General features: G+C 34.9%; 1 protein-coding gene across 3 annotated transcripts in view; it reads right to left on the minus strand.

The window, feature by feature from the left end:
- The window catches only part of EXOC2 (exocyst complex component 2), a 229,325-nt gene that overhangs the window by 68,439 nt on the left and 143,986 nt on the right, over positions 1-16,900 (minus strand). For all 3 annotated transcript variants that reach the window (XM_036888667.2, XM_036888666.2, XM_057494016.1), the window contains exons 14-22: positions 14,265-14,330; positions 13,933-14,090; positions 13,428-13,549; positions 12,166-12,227; positions 7,186-7,266; positions 6,667-6,726; positions 5,942-6,003; positions 4,309-4,375; positions 1,327-1,443 (exon numbers count right to left, since the gene is read on the minus strand). In XM_036888667.2, the coding sequence (XP_036744562.2) occupies positions 1,327-1,443; positions 4,309-4,375; positions 5,942-6,003; positions 6,667-6,726; positions 7,186-7,266; positions 12,166-12,227; positions 13,428-13,549; positions 13,933-14,090; positions 14,265-14,330 (795 nt within the window). The remainder of the gene's footprint in view (positions 1-1,326; positions 1,444-4,308; positions 4,376-5,941; positions 6,004-6,666; positions 6,727-7,185; positions 7,267-12,165; positions 12,228-13,427; positions 13,550-13,932; positions 14,091-14,264; positions 14,331-16,900) is intronic.

The raw sequence follows: 16,900 nt of genomic DNA on the forward strand, positions 1-16,900 counted from the left end.
TCATATACCTTTAAAGCGAAAACTTTCTCCAATAAATATATCCATATCATTATTGTTATCACATAATAACAAAGTACCAAATTTCTACAAATAATAAATTTCTACTGCAAGAGAACACCTTGCGATTCTCAACACAAAGTTTCTGGGAATAAATGCAACATTTGGCCCTATAGCCTTAGGTCACAACATTTCTCATCAGGATGATTAATCTTTACGAAAAGGCAGGAAAACAAGACACAACCACCCACTTTGACATTTTCATTCTTTGAAAAAAAAAATTCCAATCTAGTTCTTGAAGTAGAACCATCACTTGTAAATAGTATGCAACCCATCAAGAGTACTTTTTGATTATAAGATTAACAAGATCATTATCTTTCTTGTTCTTGCACTGAGAAAATTGTACTGACATTAAAAAATGGTTCTAGCTTAGTTTTACTTAGAAATCTGATAAACATTTGCCCAGGAACCAATCTTTAATAACAAAGTTACTTCATTTTTTTCCTTTTCTGCTTGAAAAAATATAAAAATGAAGGGTAACATCTGAAAAAACTTATTCCATTGATTTATACAGGAGTCATTTTAACCAATCTTGCTACATCCATGGGCTGGAGAATGGAAAGCACGTATTTTTCAGGTAAGATAATAAGCATCCTACAGCTGTTGTAACCCAGTCGCGTGTGTGTTTGTATCTGTGTGTGTGCATGTCTGTATGTATGTGTGTCTGTGTATGCATGTGTGTACATTTGTGTGTGTTTATGTGAGTGCGTGTGTGTGCATGTGTCTGTGTACACATATCTCTGTGTCTGTGTGTGTGTGTATGGGTGCGTGCTCAAGCACCTGTGGACATGCTGAAGTAGTAAAGTGAAAGCATCACTGTGGTCATATGGAAAGGGAGAGAGGAAGAAGAGGTGTGAACTAAGCAGGAAGAGGTTTCTCTGCAGGCTCAGGGAGTCTGCTACTGGCTATAATTAGAAGTTTTAACCTAAAAGGAGCCAAGTTTGAGATGATTCTTAGTTTGATGCCTTTCTCTTCCTATTTTCTTCCTCACTTTTGCACAGCCTAGGTGGGGAGTCAATCAACTCTAGTTCTGAGAAAGCTTTGTTCTGGAAAAAGGAAGAGAGTATTAAATTAATGATTCAAGGTGAGTTATGAGAAGGACAGGAATCTTTCAAAAATAGGGTAGGGTAAAGATGGGGAAAGAATAAGAGTGGGGAGAGTAAGAAGAGGGAAAAGTATAGGAAAGCAAAAGAAAGAGGGTGCTGAGAAAATAGTTTGGAAATCAAGTTGATAAAACCACCACTTGTCCTCTTAACATAATTCATTTACCTGTGTTATTTTTACTACTCCCTGGAAGTTGTGCTTTTCAAACTGTTCTGCTATATTTAGGAAGGTGTGACGTTCTAGGTAGCAGCAATTACTTAGGACTATCAAAAGTCGTTGTTCCTAAAAGCAAAACAAATTTTTAGAAAATTACATTTATAGTAACAAACTGAGGGTCTAACAGGTAACGTTCATCAATTATTAAATTTAATTATAACCTCTTGGTGTTTAATATCAATACTCAATGCTTTATTTTTCTTGGCTCCTTTCCTAATAACATAAAAAACATAATTCTGTAATTCTACTAATTGCTCATTATTACATAATACACAAAAGTCAAATAATGTTCCCTTTGAAATTTAACAGCTGTACGGAAAAACTTAGTGATGAAACACAGCCAACTAGGAGAGTAGGAACAGCTGTTGTTCTTACAAAAGGGGCTTTACTTTATTGGTTACTCTAATACTTTTTGCACCAAAAAAGCTCTAAAAATGGATGTTTTAAAATAATTACAAAAAATGTAGAAAGTGTTAGAGAACAATTTATAAATTTTTCAAAACTTGGAAGAGAATTATAATATCCAGATGACAGGCTCCTTCAAGCCTGGGCATTTACAGATGTTCTTATGTGGAACAGTCTCCCTCTTATGGGCAATGAGGGGACAGACGCTGGGGCCTCCCACGTTCAGGCATGGAGTGGGCTCTAGAGCTCTGCCTTCTACATTCTCCAGCATTCTAGCCACGCAAGGAAGTTTCTTATCAACATTATCAGACACCATGGCTGACGAATAAAGCATCTTTCTACAGTTCAGAGGAACTATTTTCGTAAATAAAATTCCAGGAATGGCATTTGTCACTGCTATTGTGGCTCACTGAGAACACTTTCCCCATGCTCCCTGGAACAACTAATTTAGGGCCTTGATTTAAGATCTCTTGACTAAAAACTAAGGCAAAACTACTTTCCAGGAAAAGTTCTCATATTTTGCTTACTGTTTTGTATATGATCAGAATAAATTATATTAAAGTCAACACAAAAAATGTGGAATGAACAGATTCCTGTCTTTTAAAGTGTCTTTGAACTCAATTGCCAAACATAGCTTCTATGTCCTAATACATTCACATATCTCCATCAAAATTATAAAAACTTCCTAAATTTCTTTATTTAAAAGGTTCCTATCTTTATTTCTGGCAGAGTGTAGTCTATTCACTACCTTTTCTGGCCAACAACAGATTTAATTAAAAGGTCAGAAAATTAATAAAATACCTTCACACAAATGGAAGGCTGTGAATGGCCTTGAATTAATCCATGGATGGAAATGGAGCATAAAACAAGGTAAACAGCATCATTGTATATGTACTTCTCCTCCACATTTTGTGAGTAAAAGGCAAGTGTGAACCAGAAAGAATGCAGTGAACAGCTGTGGCTGCAGGGGAGAGGAGGCTGCATTCACTCTTGCTCCATGTCTGGTGCCGTGTTATGTTATCCTTGTAAAGGATATGAAATAAAGACGTATTTTGTCAGCCTCTAAACATGCTACATTCTGCAAAAATCTCAACTAATTTCTCAGCTATAAAATCAATCCTTAATTACATTTTCCTTCAAGAGGCTTCCCTCCAAACGTCAGCCTGGTTCAGCAGTCCCCCTGAGCCTCTGCATCTTCTCTACCTAGTTTATGAACTCTCTTTGGCTGATTTTTCTCCTTGTAATCTTCATGGTTCTCCTCCAAAATGGAAAAACTGGAGTAATCTGAACTTTTTTCTCTTAGTAAGCACATTTTTTTTCCCTCAAATCTAACTAATCAGAAGAAAGAAAAGTGTGAAGAACAACTGGATAACACAATCAAATAATCAAATTATTAAACTTGGGTGACTAAACAAGACTGGGTAACAACTGAGATGAACATGTATGCTTAAAAATAACAATTCAACCTGTCAAAGGTAGCACTTGCAGATTAAGGACTATGGCCTTATGTATTATTTCAGTTTTTCCTTACAGAATCTTTGAAATGTAGGCATTACCATCCCCATTTTGCCCCGAAGGGAATTGGACACCCTCAGTGACACACCCAACGTTTTTCAGTTAATAGGAAGCCGACTAGGAAGTGAACCAGTGTCTTCCAACTCCATACGTAGACTTTTTCTTACCATAACTGCCTCTCTGCTGGATAACAGGACAGGCTAAGATCTCAACAATCTGGGCCAAATCTAACAAGATCTCATCCACTGGAGAAAAACATAGGAACTGAATCAGGTACCAAATGAATAATTTTAGGAGGTTAAAATGGGAGAGATAAAATTCTGTGACTAGCAGAAGCAAGTATGAGTCACTTGGGGTTTTGGCTGACAGTTAGCTTAATCTCAGTCAACAGCGAGATAACCTAATGTGAGTTCTGGCTGTGTCCCGATAGTCAGGGTCATACCAGGGTCCACTGCACTACCCCTGAAGGACGGAAACACACTCAGAGGAGAATGACCACCACATCAACAGACAACAAGCACATTAGCTGGGAAATGCCTGAACAGCTCAGGAGCTAGGAGAAGAGAAGGTTCTGAGCACACACAGCAGCTATTTTCAAACACGGGAAAGATTGTCATGTAGAAATCAGGCTTGTTACAAAAGACCAGAGAAAGAGCACAGTTGGCCAGATTGCTGACAAGGCCTATCTCAATTTAGAAGGTTCTTTCTCTGGCCTTTGTCTGTCTCTAGCCTTCTTTCTGTGTTCACAGTGTGACAAATGGTTTAAACTCAGCCCATCAACTTTCTCAGATCCTATTCATTCTAGACCCCATGCAAGCAGATGGGCCCACAGCGGTCCACCGATATAGTTCTTCTGAGGTCACATGCTCTTCTGACCTCCTAACTTCAAGCCCACAATGCTCCAGCTTACATCTGACCCAACCTGGTCCTTTGTCAGCCTTTGACATGTACATATATGTATATATAAAGTGTTTTTCTATTTATCATCTAATTATTTATGATTGTACTTACAGAGATCAAACTGAAGTCTTCGTGAATACTTCCAAACAAATCAGGAGAAGAAACATCAACAGAAAGACTGAATATAGAAGCAAGTAAGAGAACAGTTATAAGCATTAAAATAAAAATGCTGATATAATGTTATAGGTCACTTACACCTCAATAAAAAGATGCAATGAACCCAATGTAAATTTGACCTTAAAATCTTTTGGCAAAAATCATCTAACTTTCTGTTTTTTATATTTAACTACTAACAGCTCAAAGTGTACACTATGGACTATCTCTTAATATGAGCCATATGAAATTAGCTTTTCGGCCTTCTTAATACTCAATTAAAAAAAAAAATCACCAAGGGAGAAAATACCAAATAAATTAATTTGTAGGTATATGCTCACATAGTTGAAATGTTTTTGCCTATCAGAATCTCCAGGGGGCTTTTTCAAGTTCATTTTCATGGTAAACCACTTACAGATGAGTTGATATCAGAAATTAGTTAATACCCACAAGTGGGGGAAGGAATGCCATAAATCACAGATAGAGATTTATACGGATTAATTTATAGATAGAATAAAATCACAATAAACATCTTAGGAAAAATTCTTTAAACCTAACCAGCTAGATTTTTGATATCATATGGAAGAATAAATAGATGAAAATATCAAATATTTTAAAACAGAGAAGTAATAAAAGGATACCAATCTGAAAACATTAAAAAATAAACTAATCATAATTAATGCAATATAAAGTGACAGAAAACATATGTGAATGCAACAGAAGAAATGCAATGCACTATATATTAGAATTTAATGATGTATGAAACAGAAATTATAGCAAAACAATAAGGAAGAAAGACATTTAGTTAATAGTTACAGGGACCTGATTATACTATATCTATATTCCTGGTGTATTGTGTTAAACATATAAAGTAAAATATTTTTTAAAAACTAGAAAAATTAAATATTAGGTATCAGAGCAGTGACAGCTTTATATACTGAGAGGCAAAGACCAATACCTGGTAACATGCAAATATGGAAAAAATTCTCAAATTGTCAACTATACACTTAAGAGGCACTTATCTCAATATTATCTGTGTCAGTACATAAACCTGAGGTACACAGAAGTCACATGTGCCAAACATCATTCAGGAAAACTAAATTAAAAAAAATCCTTTAGAGTAACAGCATTATAAAAGAATTATCACATGGATTTGTAAATATCAGGAATCAAGATGTGTCGTTTGGAGCTGAAATAATTAAGCCTGATCCACACTTAATTCTTCTAACATAGTCTTTAACAAGAGTACTAGTGTAATCCCTTAACAACAGGATTCTAAGTTATCAACGAGAAGTTATACATTTTAATTTTCTACTTTTATTATTTATAAAACTTGTTTCTTTGGGTAATTAGTAAGGTAATCGATCATATGTTCAGTTTGTTCAACATGTCTCTAGTAATGCTAAGATGAGTGCAGAAAATAAAGAAATTATATAAATAATATAGGTCAAATATATAAACCTGTAACTTTAATATAAACAATCTATCTCTCTTACTGGAAGTCTTAGGATGTAAGACCAGATATATAATATTAGTCTGTATTTTTAATCCTCCTAAATGAATCATTAAGATTAATTTCTATTTTACTTACTGTGTAGTATCTATATCTGCATCAGGTTTGGTGCTCAATTGTTCCAGACAGTATATAAAAATCTAAGTCAAAAATAAGAAATTTCAGTGATATGAACTCTTAGATAATAGTCCATTTAAACATTAAAAATAACTTTTCATAAATAAAAAACCAGAAATATATGCTCTGTAAGTGGTATTGACAACATATACATATATACATACATACATACATATATGTATGCATTGGGAATACATATCCCAACTTAAGTCACATAAGTGATAGAAAACTAAAAGCATCTGTGTTTTGATCCAATTATTAAATCCTTGAATATATTTTAGGAGAAGGACCTTTTCCTTCCTTTCAATCAGTCATTCACACGCCCAGCTTGGTTTGCATGACCACAAAGCACTAGCCCCAGTCAAAGAATTTCACACTCTAGATACAATGTAAACAATTCTCCTGTCATTTAATTTGTGTTCTAAAATAAATATATACAAAGTACCATAAGAATACAAAAAGAAGAGGACCATAATATACATGAAAACTGGGGAATTGCTAAAACAATCTGGAATTAATCTTACCTTTATTTAATTACCTTACTCACCATAAATTATTATGTACTCAGATAAGATGAAAAAAATTACATATTTAATATATGTTACACATGTATTATACATAAGAGAGGGTTGAACAATAATTTGCATTAATTCTGGCTTCTGGGCATCAGTGCTTTAACATATTACCTGCATAATATTGATGCTTAGTTGGCAAACCTCCTCCTGTGTTTTGGGTTGTTGAAAGACCTAAAAGGAAGAATTTTGATGACGATTTTTGGGCTTAGCTAAGAAAACAAAACTGTTTATGAAGTTTGATATAAAAAGTTAACACATGGAAAGCTGCTTTTAGTGTGGGTAACCTTCCTCTGAAAAGGGATGAGAATGAAGAGCTGGCCTACGCCATGATTCTGACCTGAAAAGACCCCAACTGCAGCTGCTGGACAACATCCAGGTCGTCATGTCCTTTGTGTACAAAGCGTTAACAATTCAAAGTGGCCTACCTGCAACACTCACATTCACATTTTAACTTCCACCAGCCTATTTTGGAACCAAGAAATCAATAGCCTGTGTAGTTAAGCGAAATAAAACAAGCAAGCAGTCAGGGGGAAAACTCTTTATGCTGAGATGACTAAAAGTTTTGCCACTGTGATTGCCAAAGGTTCCTTGGGAAAGTCTGAAAGAGGTTGAACTTAACAGAACACTTACACTGGCTTCTCCAGGCTTACACTCTAGAACTCCTTTAAGTGACTGCAGAGAATGCACAATGCACTGTTCAAACTGACATGGCTAAAGAAAAAAAAAAAGAACGCATATCTTAAAATTCAGAAAAAAGTACTAATAAGACATTTAACAAAAGCAAATATGGGCAAAAACTCTCAATTTTCCAGGCTTATGGAAAGGAACAGAGATGCAAATAATCTCCTAGTCACTGAGATTTAGATTTGGCATGTTTTGCACTTGATACTTAAAAATGGGTGAATCTTGAGACTCTGAAGTACATTTAATTCAACTCAAAGTCAGATATAACTAAAATTTTTCTTCAAAATTCTACTTTTCTGAAAGACAAATGATACAATAAAGAGCAAATGTAAATTTATATTTTAAACACTACTTCTAGGTATAGTCTGGGATGAGCTCAATCTCCTGTATCTTCCACATCTCTGCTACTGTTTAACAGAATTTAATGTTAATAATAATAATAATCTGTAGGAGGACCAAGAAATTAATTTTAAAAAGTCATTATAGTAATTTTCTATACACATTAAATCAGAAAATGAAACTTGAAAATATGTCCAACAAATGGCGTTCAAAAGAAGTTTGAATTAATCCTAACATCTTGGCTCCTTAACTCTATTTATGGTTTTACTTTCTGTCAGGCACACTCTAGGCCATGGGGAGCAGACAGAGTTCTCATTAAGTGTATATTCTAAGGCAGAACAGACTTAATGTAAGTCTACCATAAAGTAAGTTACCATACTTACCATAAAAGTAAGTTAACTTACTTTTCACTAGAAAAAAAAGTACAGAAAACAAAACAAGAGCAACTGCAAACCAGAATAATGCCATGAAGAAAACAAATGGGAACTCAAAGGAAGATGGTGATAGAGGGAGTCTGTTACAAATAGGATAGTTAAAGAAGATGCCTGAGGCAGTAAGAACATCTAAGCGGGGACCTGAAGGGCAAAAGGGGTGAGCCCCTAAGAAAAAAAGGGAATGAGCCCTGGGCAAAGAAGGCGAGGGCAGCACCTGCCAGGGTTGAAGGGCCACAAGAAGAGCAGTGCACCGCCACCCACGAGCAGTGCAAGAGATGAGGTCAGGGGTCTGGCTCTCACTTGGGGACACAGAGCAGTGTAAGGCTCAAAGTTCAACTACACCAACTCTGTGCAAAAATTTAGAAGCAAAACCTCTCCTCAACACATACTTCAATTTTTAAGAGTTTGTAGAAAAAAATGAACACAAGAAACACCTGTATACAAACAAAATAAAAGATAATTTTCTTACAACAAGGAACCCAGGCTTAATGAAATCTGTAGTGTCTCAACTTTAATGCTACACTTGAAGCCAGCAGAGGGCACTCTAAAAATACATCCAAGCACTACATATATATGTGTGTGTATATATATATATATATATATATATATATATATATATATATATATATATAATGACAAAATACCAACTGCACAGAAAGTATTTAGAGTCAAAACATGTCTTAGATACCTGACCTTATCAATCTAACCTACCTGCCTCAGAAGGTAGAAAAGCTAAGATGTTAAAATAACAAAAATAGTAAGAATTAAATCCAAAACTCAACTGTGGGCAACTAAATGTTGTGTATGGTTATTTATATTTCTTGCATTAAAATCTAAACTAGATCTTCCTATTTCTTTTTGTACCTATGCTAATACAACGAATGGACAGAGAGTACCAATTATTAATTTCAAACAGGAAGTAAATGGTAGTCTAAACACCTGCTATTTCTCTTTTCTAAAGAGAAAGAAATAGTACTATCTCTGCATATCATCGGTGAATCATCTGATTTAGCTGAGTATAAGGAGTTCACAAATCATCCCAGTTCTTCTGAAAGAAGAAAATTCTCAGAATTATCCAACTTGAAAAAGACAAAACACATTTTCAACATGAGAAAACAGGGTGCTTTCAAAGGAGCTGTTTCAGAGCACTGAAGAGAAGTCAAATTAAAGACTTCAGCTGAAAGAACAGTCATAATGGGGCAAAGCTTAATGTTCATCTCTGTAACTTGATAAGGAATGTTTTTTCTACTCCTGTCACAGAGAAAGAAAAACATATTCTCATTTTGGACAAATGGTATTGGTACTATAGAAATGTTAAGAAACTGTAAGATAGAAGTATATAATAGACTTGAAACAATTTAAGTTGTTCAAAGTCTAAGAATTTTACTTATGTTAGTTAGGTTAAAATACTCAAAGCTGGAACCTAGACTTTAACTCTGAGTACTGATTCACCTTTTCTCTGAAATGAGGTCCATGCTGATAGCTTACAATGTGCTAGCTTCATCAGGTCTATCGTTAGCATATTTCTTCCACAACAGTGGACTAAAAGACAGACTGGCCAACAAAGGAAGTGTAACTTCTATGGGTCATTCATCCACGAAGTACATTAGGTTTAGTATCCTGACTTGGGTGAGACCAAACGTGAAACTAGTTTTCTATGGTTACAATTTCTTACTATTATAGTTCAACTTTAAATTGACTACAAACAAGTTTCTACAGTAACCATATAAAGAATTTTCCAAAGAGACTTATTACTAGAATCAAACAAACTTAGATGTGGCAGTTATCTTGTGAGCATACGCTGGGATACAGGTATGGCAGCTACACAAGCATTTTCTGGGCTGAGAGTGTACAAGAAACATTAATCTTACGAAGGACCCAAAGCCTATACTCATTTTATGGCTGTTTTGTTGAATTTATGTCAGCTGTTTTTTACAAAACATTAATCCTAGAAAGCAGGTGCCCTGTTTTCTCAAACTGAACCTAATTTTTTCCTTTGGACAAGATTTATCTGAAGCAGGTATCAAAAACTAAGTATCAAGGTAACTCGCTGTCTAACCTGCCCTTGTTTATTTCACTTGAGTAAGTTGTTCAGTGCATGATGGCCCAAAGGTCCCTCTTTGGACTGTTTTCCAGGATTGCTTGAATTAAGCAGGATAGGGCTTTACAAAAGAGCTTCGAAAATAGTAAGGCATAGTGCAAGCATAAGGTATTGTTATTCCAGTGGCCCCAATATTACAAATACTACGTTAATAAATAAAAATCCTTTATATGTCTATAAGATTTGTAGTTTAGTACCTTATTCTATACTTTCATTTAATCTTAACCAATAACACTGTGAAAAAATGTTCTGCTACTTCTGTATCTAGAGGCAGAGGGGTAAAGCGGCTTCTTTAATAAGACTGCATGGTTATGACATGCCAGAAACAAAAACGGAACCTGATCATGATTCTAAATTGAATGCAGCACAGATTACTCTAGCACAGCACTGTCCATCCGAAGGATAAGGTGAGGCACAAACTAATTTAGATTTTCTAGTAGCCACATTAAGAAAACCAAAGGAAGAATTAATTTTAATATAATTTATATAATGCAGCATATTAAAATATTGTTTCCACATGAAATCAATAAAAGAAGTTGAGATATTTTACATTCTTTCTTTTGAATCGAGTGTTTGAAGTCTAGTGTGTATTTTACGAGAGCTTTTTCTCAAGCAGCCACCACACTGCAGGACACTTCCTTTCTCTAAACAGTTAGTGTGATAGAATTCATTATTGGATAGTTTGTATTTAAACGCACATAATTGTGATAAATGGAATAAACAAATTGTCATTAAAAAATAAATCCTTGTAATAGAGGTTTATTAAAAAATAAATCTCCCTAGTTTCAAGCATGATTTAATTTAAAAGTTTAGAGGTAGCACTGCTGCTCTAAACCACATTGATACATAAAGTAAGATGTACACTTGAATGTACTGTGAAGTAATAGAAGGAAAGAACTATGACTTTCAAACATTCAACTCCCAAAGGAAGACTGCTGGTAAGTGCAAAAATTCAAGGAAATGAAATATTACATAGGATAATTGCTTCTCAACAACCTGACTCACCACTATTATGTAAATTTGGGTTGGTCAAAACCATTTTATTCTAGTTTCCTTAAGTACTATACTAAGTAGGTAAAAATGCTAGTTGTATCCCTAGGATTTATTTTTACCTTTTTCCTTATTGACCTTATCATCTAACAGAAATTGTTGGGACTATAAATGTGCTCTGCAGAAAACTGCTTTTTTCCAGCCTCCACTGCCAAGTGAATAAAATTCTGGCCAATTAGATGTAAGAAGAGTTGTCAGTTGTGGCTTCTGGGAAAGTGTTGGACTTTTCTCCTGACAGGAGTAAGGACATGAGGGTCAGAATTGCAGTGGCCATCTTGTGATCATGAGGATATCATAAGATAGAAGACACAGTAATGATCATAAAGAAAGACAGGAGCTGGGCTGGGCATTGAACTGAACTAATGGCATGACTAAGCTGGCACACCAGTCCTAACTCCTTTAATGTGAGAGAAAAAGGAAATGCCCATCTTGTTCAGCCCCTGGATGTTTTAGCACCTGAATGTCAATCTTAGCTGATGACCCCTATGTGTAGGATTGCTGGGAACTCTGAGACAGATGTGACAACATGATAAATCATGATTATTTTCAAAGGTATTTTGGAAATCTAAGAGTCCCATCTGAAAGGACAATCCTAGAACGACTAGGTCAGGGTTGTGACTGCCTGTGTGACCTGTGTATACATCTGGAGAGGTTTGCTGTTGTTTGTCTTTTTTTTAAACTTTGTTTTGAAAAATTCAACTTGCTGGGTAACTTAGAATTAAGCAGCTATTAAGAATGTAATGCAAACAAAAAATAGTAAGCAATAAAGAAAGATCACTTTAAAAGTTATATCTACTATTTTTATTAACTTTTAAATATTTGTGGTTAGTGTTAAGCAAAAATGAACTCTGAGAAGGACAACTTGAAGAAGTTAATTTTTCTATTTCCAGAAATTATTCGGTTATAATACAGAAAGCATATGCTCCTTATTAATATAATGAATCATTTATTTTGAATATAATACACACTAATCATCCATCACTTAACAGAACTTGAACTTACGAGAGAAGTGAGTCCTTCATTATCGACAATCCAGTCTTCCTTTTCAGCTAATCTCTTTACTTCTATAGGGAAAACAAGTAAGCAAGTGCTTTTTTATTATAATTATGTCACTGAACTTTATATAGAAATAAAAGTCTAGAAAGGTTATGGTTTTTCATTGTTTTATATTTGTAAAAAATGAAAGTAAGGGATAATAGGAATAGAAAATAATTCTGGTAGACTCAAGGATTTAAATTTGTATTGTTCAGTGGATTTTTCTAATAAAACATTAATGTAAATAAAATTTTTTACTACATAGCTCAATTTGGAGAATGCTAGACTAGGTTTAATAACAACTTTAACAATGATTTATGACTTATCACTCTTGATAATGTTAAATATGTATAAAATAGGCATATGGTATTTTTTCCTAATTTTTCTGATTAACAATTACGGATTGCTTTAACCCTATACATCCCTGATGGTGGCAGTACCAACTCCTTCAACTAAGGAATGCCTCTGTCCAAACCCTTAGCCTTACAAGCTATCCCCGGTCCCTGAGGGGAGGAGGCGACACAGTAAGAGGACCCCGCTCAGTTCCTCACCTGCATTCCACTCCCTTCCTGTTGATGCCGTGATCAGTCACCAATTCTATATCGATGCAACCTTCAAAGTCCCGGTTACAGTAAATGTGTGCATCATTTATAACAATGTCCTTGATTGTTTTTGAAAATATTTAATACCAAAAATATTTTGTGCTTTGTGAAGTACAAATACTCTGCTTTGTGAAGATAACCTTTATTGTTTTTTACGATTATATATATAAAAATTCTGAAAATTCTAAAAAGCATGAAGAAAATGAGCACCATATATAATTTCTAGTATACAGAGAACCATTGTTAAGTCTTCTGATTTTACATTGATATTTCTAATTTAAATTTTAAAAATACATATATTTTCAAAACTGGGGTCATACTTCATATTATATACATTTTGTACTCTACTTTTTCTATTAACATTTGCCATAAAGATGTTGCTATATCTTTGAGAATTTTTCAAGTATTTCCATCTTAATTTCTTTATGATCAGTCATCTCAAGTAAGTAGATTGGATAAGATATCCAAAAAAAAGGAAGAAAATTCTATTGAGCAACTATAAATTATCTAAAATATTCAAACTCCATAAGACTAATTTTCTCATTTTCAAGGATTTGGAAGCTGGAAAGAAGTGGCATATTCAGATAATCACTGTCAAGGGAATGGCATTAAGTTTTCTCAACATACCTTCTGCTGTGTGTTGCAATGTGACTATCACACAATGCACTCGGAGATCCAGAATGAGGTCCTGGATAGTCTGCAACATGTCATTAGGAATTTCGAGGGCAGTCAACGACTCATAAGTAAGCCTGTGGAACAGACACCACATAAGAGAGCAGAGTAGGATCTCAAAGCAGTTTCTATCATCAATTTGGCCATTCTATGAGCTACAACATTATGCTGAAAACAAGGGGAAAGTAAAACCATAACAGAGATTATAATATAACAGTAATACTGGGTTAAACAATAAAAAAGATGTACACCCAGTATAACATTCTCATCAAATATCAACACCAGGAAGGTTTAAGAGCTTAGGTTAGTTGTTAGGTGATATGAGGAAATAGCAGAGGCAAAAGGACAGACAGAGTAAAATTCTTTACTGAAGTACTAAAAATCAGATTCTATACTTTTCTTTTCAAAAAGACAAAAAAAAGTTATTTACCCCTTTTCAGGAGAATATGTCCACATTTACCTTACGGTCTGGATGACATGAGCCAGCGACTGTCCGGAGAGCTCAGACTTCACCTCCCAGCCTCCGTACTGCCTTACTCCACCCTCTGGGATGCTGAGTGGGAGCAGTGCTCCACGGACCAGCTTCACGAGACAGTGCATTACTTCCTGAATCATTTTCTAGACAATAATGAACAGGCAAAACTGCACTGAAAGTCATTAACGTGATTAAGTCAACTAAAGAAGTCAGTCTGAACAATGATGAGTATCTTGAATGCAGATAAAGTCTTCTAGTGACTCTAGTTGAGAAAACCTTACCCTATGAAGAAGTCAACATACTTATCCTTAACTTACCTTAAAATCATTTTGTCTTTGCCTTACATTCTTTGATCTTTCAATCTGACCTGACTTCTCAGCAGTCTTAAAAATTAAAAAACAAAATAAAATATATTAGTTGTCTTTATGACTATTTCTAAAAATAAGAAATACTTTAGCAGTTGTATAAAGATAGCATGAAATATGATAACTTTATTAAAAGGAATGTAAAAGAAATAGTCTAAGCTTCTGATTAAAGGATGACTAATTAGAAAATCATCCTTATTTCAACAAGAAGGTATTCATCCTCCTAAAACCTTAAGTACAGTCTCATAAATAAACCTATGTGTTAAGTTTAAACTACCTTTTTTTATAGGTGAATTTCATATGCCATTTCATAAGCAAGTTTATATGGTCAAACCTTAAAGTATCATATCCATGATAACATTCCCAACACCATTTCTCATTCACTAGTAGAGAAATTAAAGGAAGAGTAAATCATGGATTAATGTATAGTAATTTCAGTACATCTATTCTATTACCTTGACAAATATTTAAGAGTATAGGCACTCTATCTGGCATTTTTATTTAAAAAAAATAAAAAATATACATAAATCACTGCTCTTCTTTCAGAGATTTTATAGTCTAATTCAGGAAAGATATATTCTAGAATTGTAGGATTTTTTTATCTGTTTACTGATAGCCATGTTTTCCTCTGACATTTTTCTTTCTCCTCACAGTAAGTGTGGAAGACTAATTTAACACTAACTAAAAGAGAAACCTGTTCAACTGGATTTCAGTTACTTTTATTACCAAATTTTCTAATAACTAAGTATTATTGTATAAAATACCTTAGAAGGGTAAGCTTAGGAAACTTTCCAAATGGAGAAGTGACAACAAAATGGTACAATGTTAAAGAAAATTCTGATATTTCATTAACATAATGCAAAAGTTATCATTAAGCTAGAGAACAGTTAAGAACAACTGCATTATAAATGATTATGATAATTGACTTATAGTTAATTGTACTATTTTATATATATTTTACGTGTAAGCTAGATAAACAGTGGACAAGGTTCGTTTTTATGATGAACATTATTGGCATGAGTGAGTAAAAGAAGGGTAGGGATTGCTGAAATGTTTTAAAAAAAATATTAGATATGTCTGATATGAAGTGGACAACACACACAGAGCTACACACCTCTTCAGCTCTAATTTACACTTGTTTAAAAATTTTATATGAAACTGTGCTTTTATCATTTTTTTCTTTGTAGAAATGCACTTCTGCTTTGAAATAATTGAAATAGACCCAAATTCATCTCAATGATAATTAAATAAGCAAATTCCTAAGTTCACTGGTAACAACACTCAATTCCTTGTACATCAGGATTTAAGTCAGCAATAAGAACTTTCGTAGTTACAGTGAGAAGTGACTACAGGGAATAATGTCAGGAGCATGACCAGCTAGAAGAACACCATACAGATCCAGGTAAACAATGACCGTGTCCTAGGCTAAAGGAGGTGGATAGACAAACCCATGTGAGACACAGGCTTCCCAGGCAGAATCAACAACCTGGTGATTCCACTGGGTGATTCCGTTAGAAAAGAGAGATGTCAAGAGTGACTCCCATCTGAGTCATGAACACTTAGGTTAAGTCCAAATGGCCTGCATGTCTTGTTAGCCTACTTTCTGTTTCAGTCAGGTGTGATGCACTGAATCAAAATTACACTTCTCTGGTGATATAGTGGCCTAGGTGTGGAAAAGCAGATAGATGGCTCTTGCTTACTGAGGTGATAAACAGCTATTTTCTAAATGCTACTGTTTGTCAGCTTGACTCTTAGGCACTTTTTTTTTTGTCTTTTTTTTCTCTATATTTTCTCTATTTTCTCTCACTAGTTTATTCTGATTGCTTCAAATATCATTTCTATCTAATGCCTTCCTATTTGGGGTTCTGCACCTAATTCAAATGTGTGTGTGCTCCTCTCCTAAAGATTTCAGATGTCAACAAAAGGGAAGAACAGAGGATTAAAAATTTTGTGTGAATGTTGGGGGTTGGGAGGATGTTTGTAGGTGTGGAATTCAGAGATTACTGAGAAGCCTAACATCTGCTGTGGTGTCAGGAGGCACAGATGACACAGGATGGATTGCGTGATGTTAATTCCATGTGCCAACCTAACTGAGCCAGATGGCACCAAGATATTCAGTTAAAAACATTATTCTGGGTGTGTCTGTGAGGGCATTTGAGGGTGAGATCTCATATCTAAATCGGTGGGTGAGGAAAGCAGACCGCCCTCCTCAGTGTGGGCAGGACCCTCCCGATCAACAGACGACCGTAATGGAATGAAAAGCCGCCTCTCCTGTGAGTGAGAGGAATTCCTCCCACCTGACTGCCTTGGCCTGGGACAGAAATCTTTTCCAGCCTTCGGACTCCAAGACCTGGGTCTCCAGGCTCCCGGCTTTCAGATCGGGACACCACCAAGGGCTCTCCTGAGTATCCAGATTGCTGACTGCGTATCCTGGGACTTGGCAGACTGCATCATCACGTGAGCCAAACCCTTAGAGTAAATCTCTTTCTCTTTATATATACTTAAACACTGACTAATACGGGACTGGTTTAGTGTGCTATGGAAGAAGCGATAGGACTCTGAAAAAAAGGCAAATTTGTCTCAACGAA

Source organism: Manis pentadactyla, chromosome 16 (assembly GCF_030020395.1).
Source record: "Manis pentadactyla isolate mManPen7 chromosome 16, mManPen7.hap1, whole genome shotgun sequence".
NCBI lineage: Eukaryota > Metazoa > Chordata > Mammalia > Pholidota > Manidae > Manis > Manis pentadactyla.